This window comes from Gigantopelta aegis, chromosome 2, assembly GCF_016097555.1.
Source record: "Gigantopelta aegis isolate Gae_Host chromosome 2, Gae_host_genome, whole genome shotgun sequence".
Classification (NCBI taxonomy): domain Eukaryota; kingdom Metazoa; phylum Mollusca; class Gastropoda; order Neomphalida; family Peltospiridae; genus Gigantopelta; species Gigantopelta aegis.
In genome coordinates this window covers 43,615,568-43,628,737 of record NC_054700.1, presented here as the reverse complement: position 1 = coordinate 43,628,737, position 13,170 = coordinate 43,615,568, and the positions used below count along the sequence as shown (strand labels likewise).

Genomic DNA, 13,170 nt, shown 5'->3' with positions numbered 1-13,170 from the left:
TGACAAATGAACACTACATTTAATACCATTGATATAAGAAAATACATTCCATGGTAAACAAAACTTGTCAACTGAAATGAACACCACAGACACAGGTAGGCTACCTAAACTAAGTGACAAAGTAAATATAAAATGTATATTGTTTGTCAAGACACACCACCACCATCCATCACTTTAGAGCGATCAATATTTCCTTGGTCTTGCTGTTGTTTGTTGAACAAATATCTGGCTTCAGCCTCAAAGGCTTGCATGTCTCTGCGATATTTGTATGGTCTATAAATGATGAAATAACATCCGAAGGCAGTCAATGCGCCCAAAACGGTTGCCGCACCTCTTCGCCATAATGCCGATTTAGTGGCATTACTTGACATAATAAAATGCTGTATTGCAATTGTTTTACTTTATACCTAAATAAGTTTAAATATGAAACAGTATCAAAAAGACGAAAATATTCGTTTGATAAATCTTTCAGGATCTTTCTTATACTTTCTCCAAGATTGACAATGTTTCAGATACTGGAAGTAGAGTCTTTGCAGACTTTTTCAATCTGGTGTATTACACAGGTATCATTTTATGTGTAGACTTTTTGCAGCCGTATTACACGATGTCACTTGTCCGCTACTGCAAGGCCTGGGTTTGAAGACGTTTCGCTCTCTGCTGCCTTCTTTTGCAGGTTTTCAAAGATTGGCTTCCACACATACGCACCACACGCAAGACCAACGACAACAGCTACTATGAGATTTTTCACTGGCACACGTTGTCTGCCGTATTTTCTCATGTCAAACTATTTCACCTTGGTGCGCAGTTTAACATACCCGGAAGTGAATAACTTAATTTCCTGTTTATTAAATATAGACCAAACTAAACGATAATAAGCTATTTGTACTCAAGAGTAACATAACTACCGACGTTCCTTTAAAATTCGCTTCAAAATAATTAGAGAAATATTTCTATAAAACACTTAAAATTGGTTACTTAAAATATTGTTCTAACTCCGTATTTGCATTTAGGCATCTCATTGTTTATGGCAGTTGTATTTAAGTTAGGTTTTTGACGTCTGTAGGCCTACATCTCCAACATACGAAGTGGAACCATACATCGTGGTCAAGTAGACCTGAGTACTCTGCCGTTCTAGAGTTAGACGGTTATGATGATCAGATCGCTCTCTCAGCCAGAGCTAACTATATAGCGAAAACATGGAATGATGGCTACGATTCCCAGTCTATTACGACAATAATCATACGTTTTACATTGATCGTTTACCAGTTCGCAGATAACAACATTTCGCATAGTAACCACTAATACACACACTACAAGATGAAACCTGACAGCACCCCATTTCAATTATGTTCCGGTTAAATACGTAGGTGTTGACGGGTTTCTTCCTGTCATGGCTGCCTAGCCTAACGGCTGTTATAATATATTTTAGAATTAGTCTTGTGCAGAGATTTGGTATTGAATATGCTAATCATGGAAGATTCGTAATGGCTATGAATATGTTACGGCTTCTGTTACTTTAAACATTCTATATTATATTATTTTAGTGTATTCAGGCACGGCGGAACAGGGGGGCTAGAGGGGGCTCTATTTCCTCTCCCCCCCCCCCCCAATAATTCTGAATCAAAAATATTATTGGTAGTAAATCTTAAATTAAGACAGAAATGAATTTTGCATGTAGATTGCAGGAAATTGCATTTCAGCATACCCACACCCCCACCCTCACCCCAGCCATCTTGAAACTTTGCTTTGCGCTCTCAGTCAGCTCTCTCTCTCAGACAGGAGAACAATAAGTGCAATGAGCGTTGCATTGTTTTTACTTACAATTTTTAATCTTTTGTTGTTTTAACCATATATTTGACCTATGAGCCTGAATGTTTCACCAAAGGTGGAAAATATCCACATAGTAATGGGTGTGAAATATCAAAGTTACAGTCGCCATATTTTTTTCAATACAAATATACAATTCCATATCCAGTAGGGTTATTGGGATTGTGTTTGTTTGCGGAAAACCTGATATAATCTGAAATGGGGGGAAGGCAGATTCCTTAGCTATTCTTCCTGGATGCATAAAATGTTTACCACGTCTCCCTAAGGAATAACTACTTTTATCTTATTGACTTCAAATTAATTTTGTTACAAAATAAATAGCTTCTATATATTCTGTACCTGGCGAAAATGTTCGTAAAAGTCTAGGGCACCGTTTTATGAAGCGATCTTTGCGCTAAGATCACCTTAAATGCATAACTTCAGTATGTACTTACGGTGATCTTAGCGCTAACATCACTTCGTAAATCAGGGCCAAGTGAACTAAATTCAAGATAGCTGCCACTGTATAGAGTGAAATATGAAAACTGCCATACATTTTAAAACAGTTAAAGTGTCTACTTTGTTGATGTTTTGTCCCACATAATAAATATGTCGGACGATGACTACATATATTTAAACATCACGATCATGCTAAAATTCAAGATGGCCGTTATCTAAGATTACTTAACTAAAACTATAATACGCTAAAACAAAACATGTTTTGGAACAGTCTTTTATTCTATAGTATATTCATAAAGTAAACACATCGTTATGAATCAGAAAAAAATAACATTCTCATGGTCTGGTTCCAGTGATAGAATAAACAATTAATAAATTCAGCTATTATGATAAAATGTATTGTCTTTTTCTGATCTACTAAACTAGTGATACATTGCCGCAATGTTTGTTATAACGTATAGTTATAGTAAGCAATCTAAATACATTCAATACATTCCGATTCTGATGCACGTAAAAAGCGTGACACAAATATAAGTATATATTTTACTTTAATTAATCGTATACATCAACCTCCGATGAAGGGGTTGTCACGTGTTATTCCATTCGAATTAACTTTGGTTGCACGATACAAAACAGTTCGCTTCGATGATTTCTCAGCTGTCTTTTGCCAAGACGTAAAAACTTATTAGATACATCAACTGAAAAGGACAGAGAGAAAAATGTTTTTAATGTACAATTAAAAACATACATTGTAATTTATCACAAACCAATAATTTAAAAACTTGTATAATTGGACTAATGTGTCAATGTATATTGTCTGAAATAACTTATTATGTAATTTTTATGATGACGAGAAATCAAGAAAACACTTTAAAAACAATTATTTTCTAATTGATTGTTCATGGATGGTGTCACGGGGATCCTATAATACCCGTAACTGAATGAAACACGATTATCCAAATATCTCTCCCAACTGTATATCTATTAGATCTCTCTGTAACGGGCAGTTCAACCCGCGTGTGGCTCGTCTAGGTATGATCAGAGATAAGATCTTATATAAAGTATATGTAATATAGCACGTTTAGTTCACTAGAAAACACAACAAAAACACAATACACTTTGGAATCTGTATTAACCTACGCTGACAAATGTACTGCCGCAGTAGTTAATTAACAACAACAAATAATAACAACCCAGAACTGATCACTTAATTAGTTAATCACTAGGTGTCTAGTTTACACAATATTCTAATCACTTCACCGTGATACAACACGCACACGTGTGATAATTGAGAAACGCTTCCAGGGAACTTAATTAATAAAGGAATGACAACTCTATTCCTAACTGGTTAATTTTTAATTAACCCTTAACTACTCATTCAGTAACCTTGTAACACAGAATTAATACTGGTACCTATCACAATAAAGACACTAACCTACAGTTTACCTAGGCCCTCTAGGATGACTGGTTAAGCTTTATATATATAGAACAGTGAGCCTACAGTTTACTGCGTCAGATGACCGGCAGCACCGTCTAAATAATATTGGTATAATACAGTATTAAAATATTTAAAGTCACATCAATCACATCAAGGTTATACACAGAGCAGAAATAAAATATTTACCAGTCCGGACGGACAGCGATCCCTGGGAGCCTTCCTATGTTTCTCCCTGATATCTCTAAAACCCTAGCTATTTATCATAAAAATCCGAATATCGCCTGGGGGTACATCGCGGCCCTCCCCCTATCAAGTAATATTTCCACAGCGACCATGACGGCAATTTTCTCTTAGATGGCCAGACTCACTGTCGCCTAGTCGGTCGTAAAAACCGCACTCGCGGAGGTATTACGTAACTACTGGCCACATGGCCTCCGCACCTGATCAGGGTGTGTATTGAGAACTGCACACGGCCCTCTAAAACAATTAATATCGCCACAGGCGAAAACAAAATTAAGAGCATGTTCCGTCACAGATGGCTACATGATTATTCTAAGAAGAGGATGCAACATCAAAAGGGGCACCTAATTAATTTATTTAATATATTCAGGCCCGTAGCAGGGGGGGTGGCCAGGGGGGCCGCCCCCCCCCCCCCCATAATTATTTTGTTTTTTTGTTTTTAATAACCATTATAAGGTTTATGAAAGAAAATACAAACCTTTAAACACACATTTTTTCCTTGGTCTATCTTTTGTGTTGGCGGTCCATTCAATTACGTAGAAAGTTCTGTTGTTGGGCTTTTTGGGGGTCGTTTTCTGAGGTACGTCGCTGGAGCCGCTGTGATTAACTAGTGTTTGGCCGGAGTCATTCTGAAGTAGGATTTCATAGATCGCAGTGTTTCCATTGCATAAAACTGAGTCTGACTTTATATATTCCAACTCTGGAATACCAAGCTGATTTTCCGAAGAGCATACAGGTACACTATTTGGGCAATTTGAGGGTACACCATTTGGGCAAATTAAAGCAGATAGAAGTGTATCGTTTGAACGTTTTTTGGGAGAGTTTTCCACATGTTTACATATTTCTGGAATGTCTGTGTCAGAATCACAAAGTTCCTTTTTGTGAATTCCTACCAGTTCGGGAAGTGACACCATCAGTCCAAACATTCCGAAGCATAATATCACTGCAATGAACGTAATTGTTAAAATAGCTTTCAATTTATGTAACGAGTATTATAGATAGATAAACAGACAGACACAGACAGACAGACAGACATATATCTGGTCAGATAAACAGACGGACAGACAGACTAATATATATATATATATATATAGATAGATAGATAGATAGATAGATAGATAGATAGATAGATAGATAGATAGATATAGATATAGATATATAGATATAGATATAGATATATATATATATATATATATATATATATATATATATAGATAGATATATACACACACACACACACACACACACACACACACACACACATATATATATATATATATATATATATATAGATAGATAGATAGATAGATAGATAGATAGATATAGATAGATAGATAGATAGATAGATATATATATATATATATATATATATATATATATATATATATATATATAGATAGATAGATAGATAGATAGATAGATAGATAGATAGATAGATACATGTATGTGTGTATATATATATATATATATATATATATATAGAGAGAGAGAGAGAGAGAGAGAGAGAGAGAGAGAGAGAGAGAGAGAGAGAGAGAGAGAGATACAGACAGACAGACAGACAGACAGACAGACAAAGTGACAGATATATATAACGAGAGAGAGACAGAGAGACACACACACACAGACAGTGACAGATATATATAATGAGAGAGTGGGGGAGAGAGACAGAAACAGATAGATAGATAGATAGATAGATAGATAGATAGATAGATAGATAGATAGACAGACGGGGGGACAGACTGACAGATTGACGGACGGACTGACTGACTGACAGTCCTCAGACATACTTGAAATTAGTTTCGTAAAACTGATTTCTTCTGAAGATTTGGTCGTCTCGTGTGTTTGTCTTGTTTCCACGTGACGTGCAGGACATTGGACAGGCAGCCGCGGCCCGAATTTACACGGTTCTTTAGCTATATGAAACACAAATAATTCCCGAATTTACACGGTTCTTTAGCTGTATGAAACACAAATAATTCCCGAATTTACACGGTTCTTTAGCTGTATGAAACACAAATAATTCCACAATTTACACGGTTCTTTAGCTGTATGAAACACAAATAATTCCCTTTAAATACAACATTAGCTTTAGTTGGTTTGAAGTTTTATTCAGTCTAAAACTCTAAATGAAATGTAAGGTATTTATTTAAGCCTACATAAATACACGCTAATATATAAGGGCTTTTTCTAATGCTTTTTTCAATAAACATATTGAAATATACAAAAGAAATATGAATTTCACGGGGATCCTATAATACCCGTAACTGAATAAAACACGATTATCCAAATATCTCTCCTAACTGTATATGTATTAGATCTCTCTGTATCGGGCAGTCCAATACCCGAGTGGCTGGGCTCTAGGTATATCAGAGATACGATCTTATATAAAGTATATATAATGTAGCACGTTAGTTCACTAGAAAACACAACAAAACACAATACACTTTGGAATCTGTATTAACCTTACGCTGACAAATATTTTTGCCGCAGTTAATTACTTACAACAACAATAATAATAACAACCCGGAACTAATCTCTTAATTAGTTAATCACTAGGTGTCTAGTTTACACAATATTCTAATCACTTCATGGTGATACAACATACACACGTGTGATAATTGAGAAACGCTTCCAGGGGAACTTAATTAATAAAGGAATTACAACTCTATTCCTAACTGGTTAATTTTTAATTAACCTTTAACTACTCATTCAGTAACCTTGTAATACAGAATTAATACTGGTACCTATCACAATAAAGACACTAACATACAGTTTACCTAGGTCCTCTAGGATGACCGGCTAAGCTTTATATTTTTAGAACAGTGAAGCCTACAATTTTACTTCGTCAGTTACCGGAAACACTGTCTAAATAATATTGGTATAATACAGTATTAAAATATTTAAAGTCACATCAATCACATCACGGTTATACAACAGAGCAGAAATAATATATTTACCAGTCCAAACGGACTAACGTTCCCTGGAAGCCTTCCAATATGTTTCTCCCCGATAAATCTAAATCCTAGCTATTTATTACAAAACCGAATATCGCCTGGGGGCACATCGCGGTCCTCCCCCTATCATGTGAATTTTCCACAGAGACCAAGACGACATTGTTTCTTAGATGGTCAGACTAGCTGACGCCACCCGCTCGGAAAACAAGGTCGTAAAACAGAACTCGCGGAGGTATTACGTAACTACTGGCCACATGGCCCCCAACACCTGGTCTGGGTGTGTAATAGAGGGTACGGTCGCGCGGAGGTATTACGTAACAAAGTGCCCACCTAGTCTAAGTGCATATTGGGACTGCACACGGCCCTCTAAAACAATTAATATCGCCACAGGCGAAAAAAACATAAGAGCATGTTCCGTCACAATGAATATTTATATACTTTAAATTGTTTATGATAAAGACTAACATTAATAACAAATAATGGGATTCAACATATACAACAAATAATGGGATTCAAACTTTTTAATATATATTTTTGTTTTAATATTTTGGTACCTTTTATTGTATAATTGTATTTAGTATCTGGTGTGAGCAAGAAAAGAAATTTATTATTATTTTATTTTTTAAGTTTTCAACATTATAACGGCTAAAATTACATATTACTGTTTTGCTAATGCAAATATTGAACTTTGCTATATCAAATTGTTGTTTCATGGGCATTTTGTATAAATTGTAACTAATTTTGTTTAAAACTTTTAAAAAATAACAACAAAATGAGTTTACTATATAATCATAGCCGTTAATATGACTCTTAGTCAAAAACATCTTAGAATGGCAGTCTCTCCGAATAATGTCTCTGTGGGACGAGAAGTTCTGTTTGCATCTAGTTTTGTTGTGTTTGTTTGTTTGTTTGTTTGTTTGTTTGTTTAATTTGTTTGTTTGTTTTTCATAACACAGTGGTGGTCTTACATTAAGATGTCTACCTGAGGCGGATCAAGGATTTTGCAAAGCGGGGTCCCAAAATTTTAAAAAGGGAAAATTGAATATGTCGAAGGCAAAGAAGTCGAGTACCCAAAGGGAGCGATATCTGTTGAGGGTAGGGATGTGTGGGAGGGGGAGGGGGTATCCTCCCCGTAATATTTTGAAGTAAAGATGTTCAGATACACATTTTCCGGACAATTTAGTGTTGTATATTGTGTATGATGAATTTTTTAAGCTAATAAAAAGGCCACTTTAATCGGGCGGGGCGGGAGGGGGTGTATGACCCCTATGATCCCCCTCTGGGTCCGCCAATGCCTACGTTTCATGGGACGTCTGCAAACGTTTTATTGTTTGAAGAAGTCAGTAATGATGAATATCTATCTAGGATACTAGTCGATGGCATGTTGATGGTTATTTAGGCTGTAGGTCGGTACATCCATCTCATTTTGAAGAAAACACCTTCACTTACCGTGTAGAACAACGGGGCCCGGTGCTGTGAAAATCCCGCTCAAGTAGTATCCCCACATTTCACCAAATAAGTTGGTGAGAAAAAGTTGCATTGTAGCATCATCTGAAAAATAACAATAATAATGAAACTCTTAAAGAATATTCTCGACTGGTTCCATTTTTTTTTTTTTTTTTTTGTTTAACGACACCATTAGAGCACATTGATTTATTAATCATCGGCTATTTAATTTCAAACATATGGTCATTTTGACACAGTCGTAGAGAGGAAACCCGCTATATTTTTTCCATTAGTAGCAAGGGATCTTTTATATGTACCATCTCACAGACAGGATAGTGCATACCACGGTCTTTAATATACCAGTCGTGGTGCACTGGCTGGAACGAGAAATAGCCCAATGGGCCCACCGACGGGGATCGATCCCAAACCGACCGCGCATCAAGCGAGCGCTTTACCACTGGGCTACGTCCCGCCCTGACTCCACACAAAGACAAACAAGTATCTTTCTTTTAATGGCGCGACCTAGCTTAGTCGATAGAGCTCTCGCCTGAGCTGCTTGCTTGCGTCGTAGGATCGAATCATCTCAGTGGATCTATTTTCTGATTTGGTTTTTCTCGTCCCAAGCAGTGCACCACGACTGGTATACCAAAGACTGTGATATGTGCTATCCTGTCTGTGGGATGGTGCGTATAACAGATCCCTTGCCGCATATGGAAAATGAGAATGGCCAATACAGCACAAATTGAAATTTTGAGTAAAAGTCAGTATCTATCTGTGATATTTGTATTTTTGCACAGTTCTTTACACTTTTTATTTAAATCATGAATTTTTATATTGATGTTGATCATCAATTTTTTTTTTTCTCCATTTACCATAGTTTGACACCCAATAGCCGATGTATTTTTCGTGCTGGGGTGTCATTAAACATTCATTCATTCATTCATTCATTCATTCTTTTTATTTATTGCCAATAAAGACATTGTATTTTGTTGAGTACCCAGCCATATTGGCATCAAGGGTAATGCAAAGGCAGATTTAGCTGCCAAGTCTGCTTTGGATTTGCCTCATGCCGGGGTTGGTGTACCTTATACTGATTTTAAATAATGTATCAACAAATTTATCTTTTCGACTTGGCAACATGATTGGGACGGTGCGGTTGCGAACAAACTTCATGCTATCAAGCCAGTCTTGGGAGAGTGGCAGTCCTCCTATAGACAGTGCAGGAAGGATGAGGTAGTCTTGTGTCGTGCCCGCATCGGTCATACCTATTTGACCCATTCATTTATTTTGAAGAAGGATCCTCCACCTCAGTGTGAGCGCTGTCAGTGTACTCTGACTGTACGCCACATTTTGGTGGAGTGTCCTCATCTCAAAGAAACTGGAAAATATATTTTTGGTGAGAGAAATGTGATGGAATCATTTCGGTTCTACGTTTTACAATTTTTACGTGATACGGACTTTTATTCTAAATTTTAATTTTATATATCTGTGATATTTGTATTTATTGCACAGTTCTTTACACTGTGTTTTAATTGAACTGTTGAATTTTTATATTGATGTTGATCATTACATTTTTTTGTTGCATTTACCATAGTTTGACACCCAATAGCCGATGTATTTTTCGTGCTGGGGTGTCATTAAACATTCATTCATTCATTAATTTGTGTCTGAAATGCTCTTCATTTCTGTATCCTCTCCCTCCTCTTTCTCACCTCTCCCCCCTCTCTCACACACACTCTCTCTATCATACGCACACACACACACACACACACACACACACACACACACACACACCGTTAAGCATTACCGGCAGATCTGGACAGAACTTTAGGTCACACAGATGAAGTGTGTGCGTGGACATCTTGCTTGAATTTTTGTTTGGTTTTAGCAGGAAAATTAACTAAACATAATGAATGATCTCCAGTACGTTTACCTGACCGCGTGTTCTTGCTAGGCGTCGCACATTCTGAAGTAGGAATTGCCAACAGTACAATCAAACTGCACACTCCATGTCGAAACATGACTTGATAACGTCTATCTGAAACGGAAGAAAATAGGTAATGGATTTTTTCCACCCAGTTTTCATATCCTCCTCTTTCCCCTCCCCACCCCCGCATACTGAAAGTTCATCATTCGATTTTCCATGCATTAATATTAGTGCCAATATTATGTACTTCACTAACAGACATGCGCGCGCGCGTGCGCGCACACACACACACACACACACACACACACACACACAGTACGCACACACCGGCATACACATATATGTGCGTGTGTATACATAAAGAAACGCGCGCGCGCTCGCACACACACACACACAGAGAGAAATAGACTCGCGTACACACATGCACACACACACACACACACACACACAGACACACACGCACACACACACACACACACACAGACACACACACACACACACAGACAGACACACACACACACACACACACACAATCTTAAGGTGTATAATTCTCTTTTCTTTCTGTCTTTGTCTCCTCAGGACCTACTGGGATGGGACGTAGCCCAGTGGTAAAGCGCTAGCTTGATGCGCGGTCGTTTTGGGGTCGATCCCCGTCTGTGGGCCCATTAGGCTATTTCTCGTTTCAGCCAGTGCACCACGAATGGTATATCAAAGGCCGCGGTATGTTCTATCTTGTCTGTGGGAAGGTGAATATAAAAGATCCCTTACTACTAATGGAAAAATGTAGCGGGTTTCCTCTCTATGACTGTGTCAAAATGACAATATGTTTGACATCCAATAGCCGATGATTTATAAATCAATGTGCTCTAGTGGTGTCGTTAAACAAAACTAACGTTTTTATTGTCTCCTATCCTTCCTAAACTGCTAATACATGTATTTGATTACTCACTTTTTGTCGGAACGATTAAAAAGCTTTTCTCTTTCCGTGTGTCCGTTTTAAGAAAATGAATCAAATTACAAAATATAAACAATAAACTTTTTATAGTAACAATATATGGGAAAACCGTGTATTTATAGAGTCAACGTCTCATGCTTTTTATAGTGCCACATAAGTAACAACCAATCACGTGACAGCTGTACATAACTAGATTGGTTTCGTGTGTTTGTAGAATAGATCGCATGTTAAATCTGAAGATAAATTTTAATCTATTTGAAAACAACGAGCGAAATTATTATACACGCTGAGATATTTATCAATGGTAAGATCCATTACAGCTATTGGTTTAATTTATTGATCGAAATAATGCATGAGCTTATGTGTATAATCGGAAGCATATATTACGTATTTTAAAATACATTATTGTTTGCTTTAAGTTTGGCTTGTTTTCCATTTCTGAAGTTTGAGCTTAATGAACTAATTTCTTCTTTTTTTCTCAGATTCATCTTTGTTTTAGATAAAAGTTATTTAGAAATGAGAATGCTGAACTTCCGGTACAATTAATCCTATTTTGCATCATTTCACATAACACCACGACTGGTACATCAAAGGCCGTGGTATGTGCTATCCTGTCTATGGGATGGTGCATATAAAAGATCCCTTACTGCTAATCGAAAAGAGTAGCCCATAAGTGGCGACAGCAGGTTTCCTCCCTCAATATCCGTGTGGTCCTTAACCATATGTCCGACGCCATATAACCGTAAATAAAATGTGTCGAGTGCGTCGTTAAATAAAACATTTCCTTCCTTCCTTCCATTTCACATAAATTCATTTAAATAGTACACCGTAAAAAAAACCCACCTTATTTTCCTGCTAGTTGGACGAAAATTTTGCACGTTACAATCCTAAACACAGGGCTAAATATAAAGTTAAAGTACTGAGAGAAGATACTATTAACGAGGGGGGTTGTATATATTAAATTTAATTTTCGACAGGGAGGAGGATGCAATGGACAGCTATGTTTGACTATTAAAATTCCATCTCAGTCTATATTTGCAAAAGTGTGTGGTAGGCCCGTAGACACCGTGTGTGTGTGTGTTGGGGGGTGGGGTGGGGGGGTGGGGGGTCCCTCAGTTGTTTGTGTCCTATTATAAGGGGGCGGGACGTAGCCCAGTGGTAAAGCGCTCGCTTGATGCGCGGTCGGTCTAGGATCGATCCCCGTCGGTGGGCCCATTGGGCTATTTATTGTTCATCCAGTGCAGCACAACTGGTATATCAAAGGCCGTGGTATGTGCTATCCTGTCTGTGGGGTGGTGCAAATAAAAGATAACTCTCTCTGTATGTGTGGTCCTTAACCATAATATGTCCGACGCCATATAACCGTACATAAAATGTACATAAAGATTTTAAAATTTGGCTTGTGCGTCCCCCCCACCACCACCACCCTCAAGAGACTGTGCCCCTCTCCCAACATCGATTTTTAATGGCTCAGTGGGTCTGCGTATAGTAAAATAAACACACAAATCAAATTAAAATGAAAAGAATCAACGCTTTTAATCATAAAAATACTTACTGGCAATCCTGTTTTTCAAACAGCGCAATAATGTAACGTCTTTCGTGAAAGAAAAATGGCGCCCGGAAAATCCGGAAATTTATTTCAGTTAGCTATGTTTAACGCCAGCAGTAAGCGAAAAATCCCATTTCTCGGGGAAATCAAAATTCCCATACAGCTATTTATAGCGCCAACGCATACTTGATTGAACGTTCTATACTCTGTACAAACGTTTTCTTTAAAATTTAAAACGTTTTTGTAGAAGGCCTTGCTGGAAAATAACGGTAAGCATGCTGTTGTTGTTGTGGTTGTTGTTGTTGTCATGATGTTATATGGGGGGAGGGGGCAAAAAACCACCTTAACCGAAAACCAATACGTGCACCCGCAAACTCGAGCCTATCTTCTTTTTAA

At 37.4% G+C, this 13,170-nt stretch overlaps 2 protein-coding genes across 4 annotated transcripts in view; one reads left to right on the top strand and one right to left on the bottom strand.

Annotated features, from left to right (window-relative positions):
• LOC121386047 lies at positions 1-12,909 on the bottom strand. The gene is made up of 6 exons (XM_041516849.1): positions 12,781-12,909; positions 10,277-10,381; positions 8,347-8,448; positions 5,731-5,856; positions 4,422-4,886; positions 1-2,963 (listed from the first exon to the last, which is right to left on the bottom strand). Exons 2-6 carry the CDS (start codon positions 10,362-10,364, stop codon positions 2,860-2,862), a joined length of 885 nt encoding a protein of 294 aa, XP_041372783.1. The 5' UTR covers positions 10,365-10,381; positions 12,781-12,909; the 3' UTR covers positions 1-2,859.
• A 53-nt stretch (positions 12,910-12,962) lies between these two features.
• The window catches only part of LOC121386026, a 54,717-nt gene continuing 54,509 nt past the window's right edge, over positions 12,963-13,170 (top strand). For all 3 annotated transcript variants that reach the window (XM_041516826.1, XM_041516838.1, XM_041516832.1), the window contains exon 1: positions 12,963-13,043. The gene's annotated coding sequence lies outside the window, so the exon portion shown is untranslated. The remainder of the gene's footprint in view (positions 13,044-13,170) is intronic.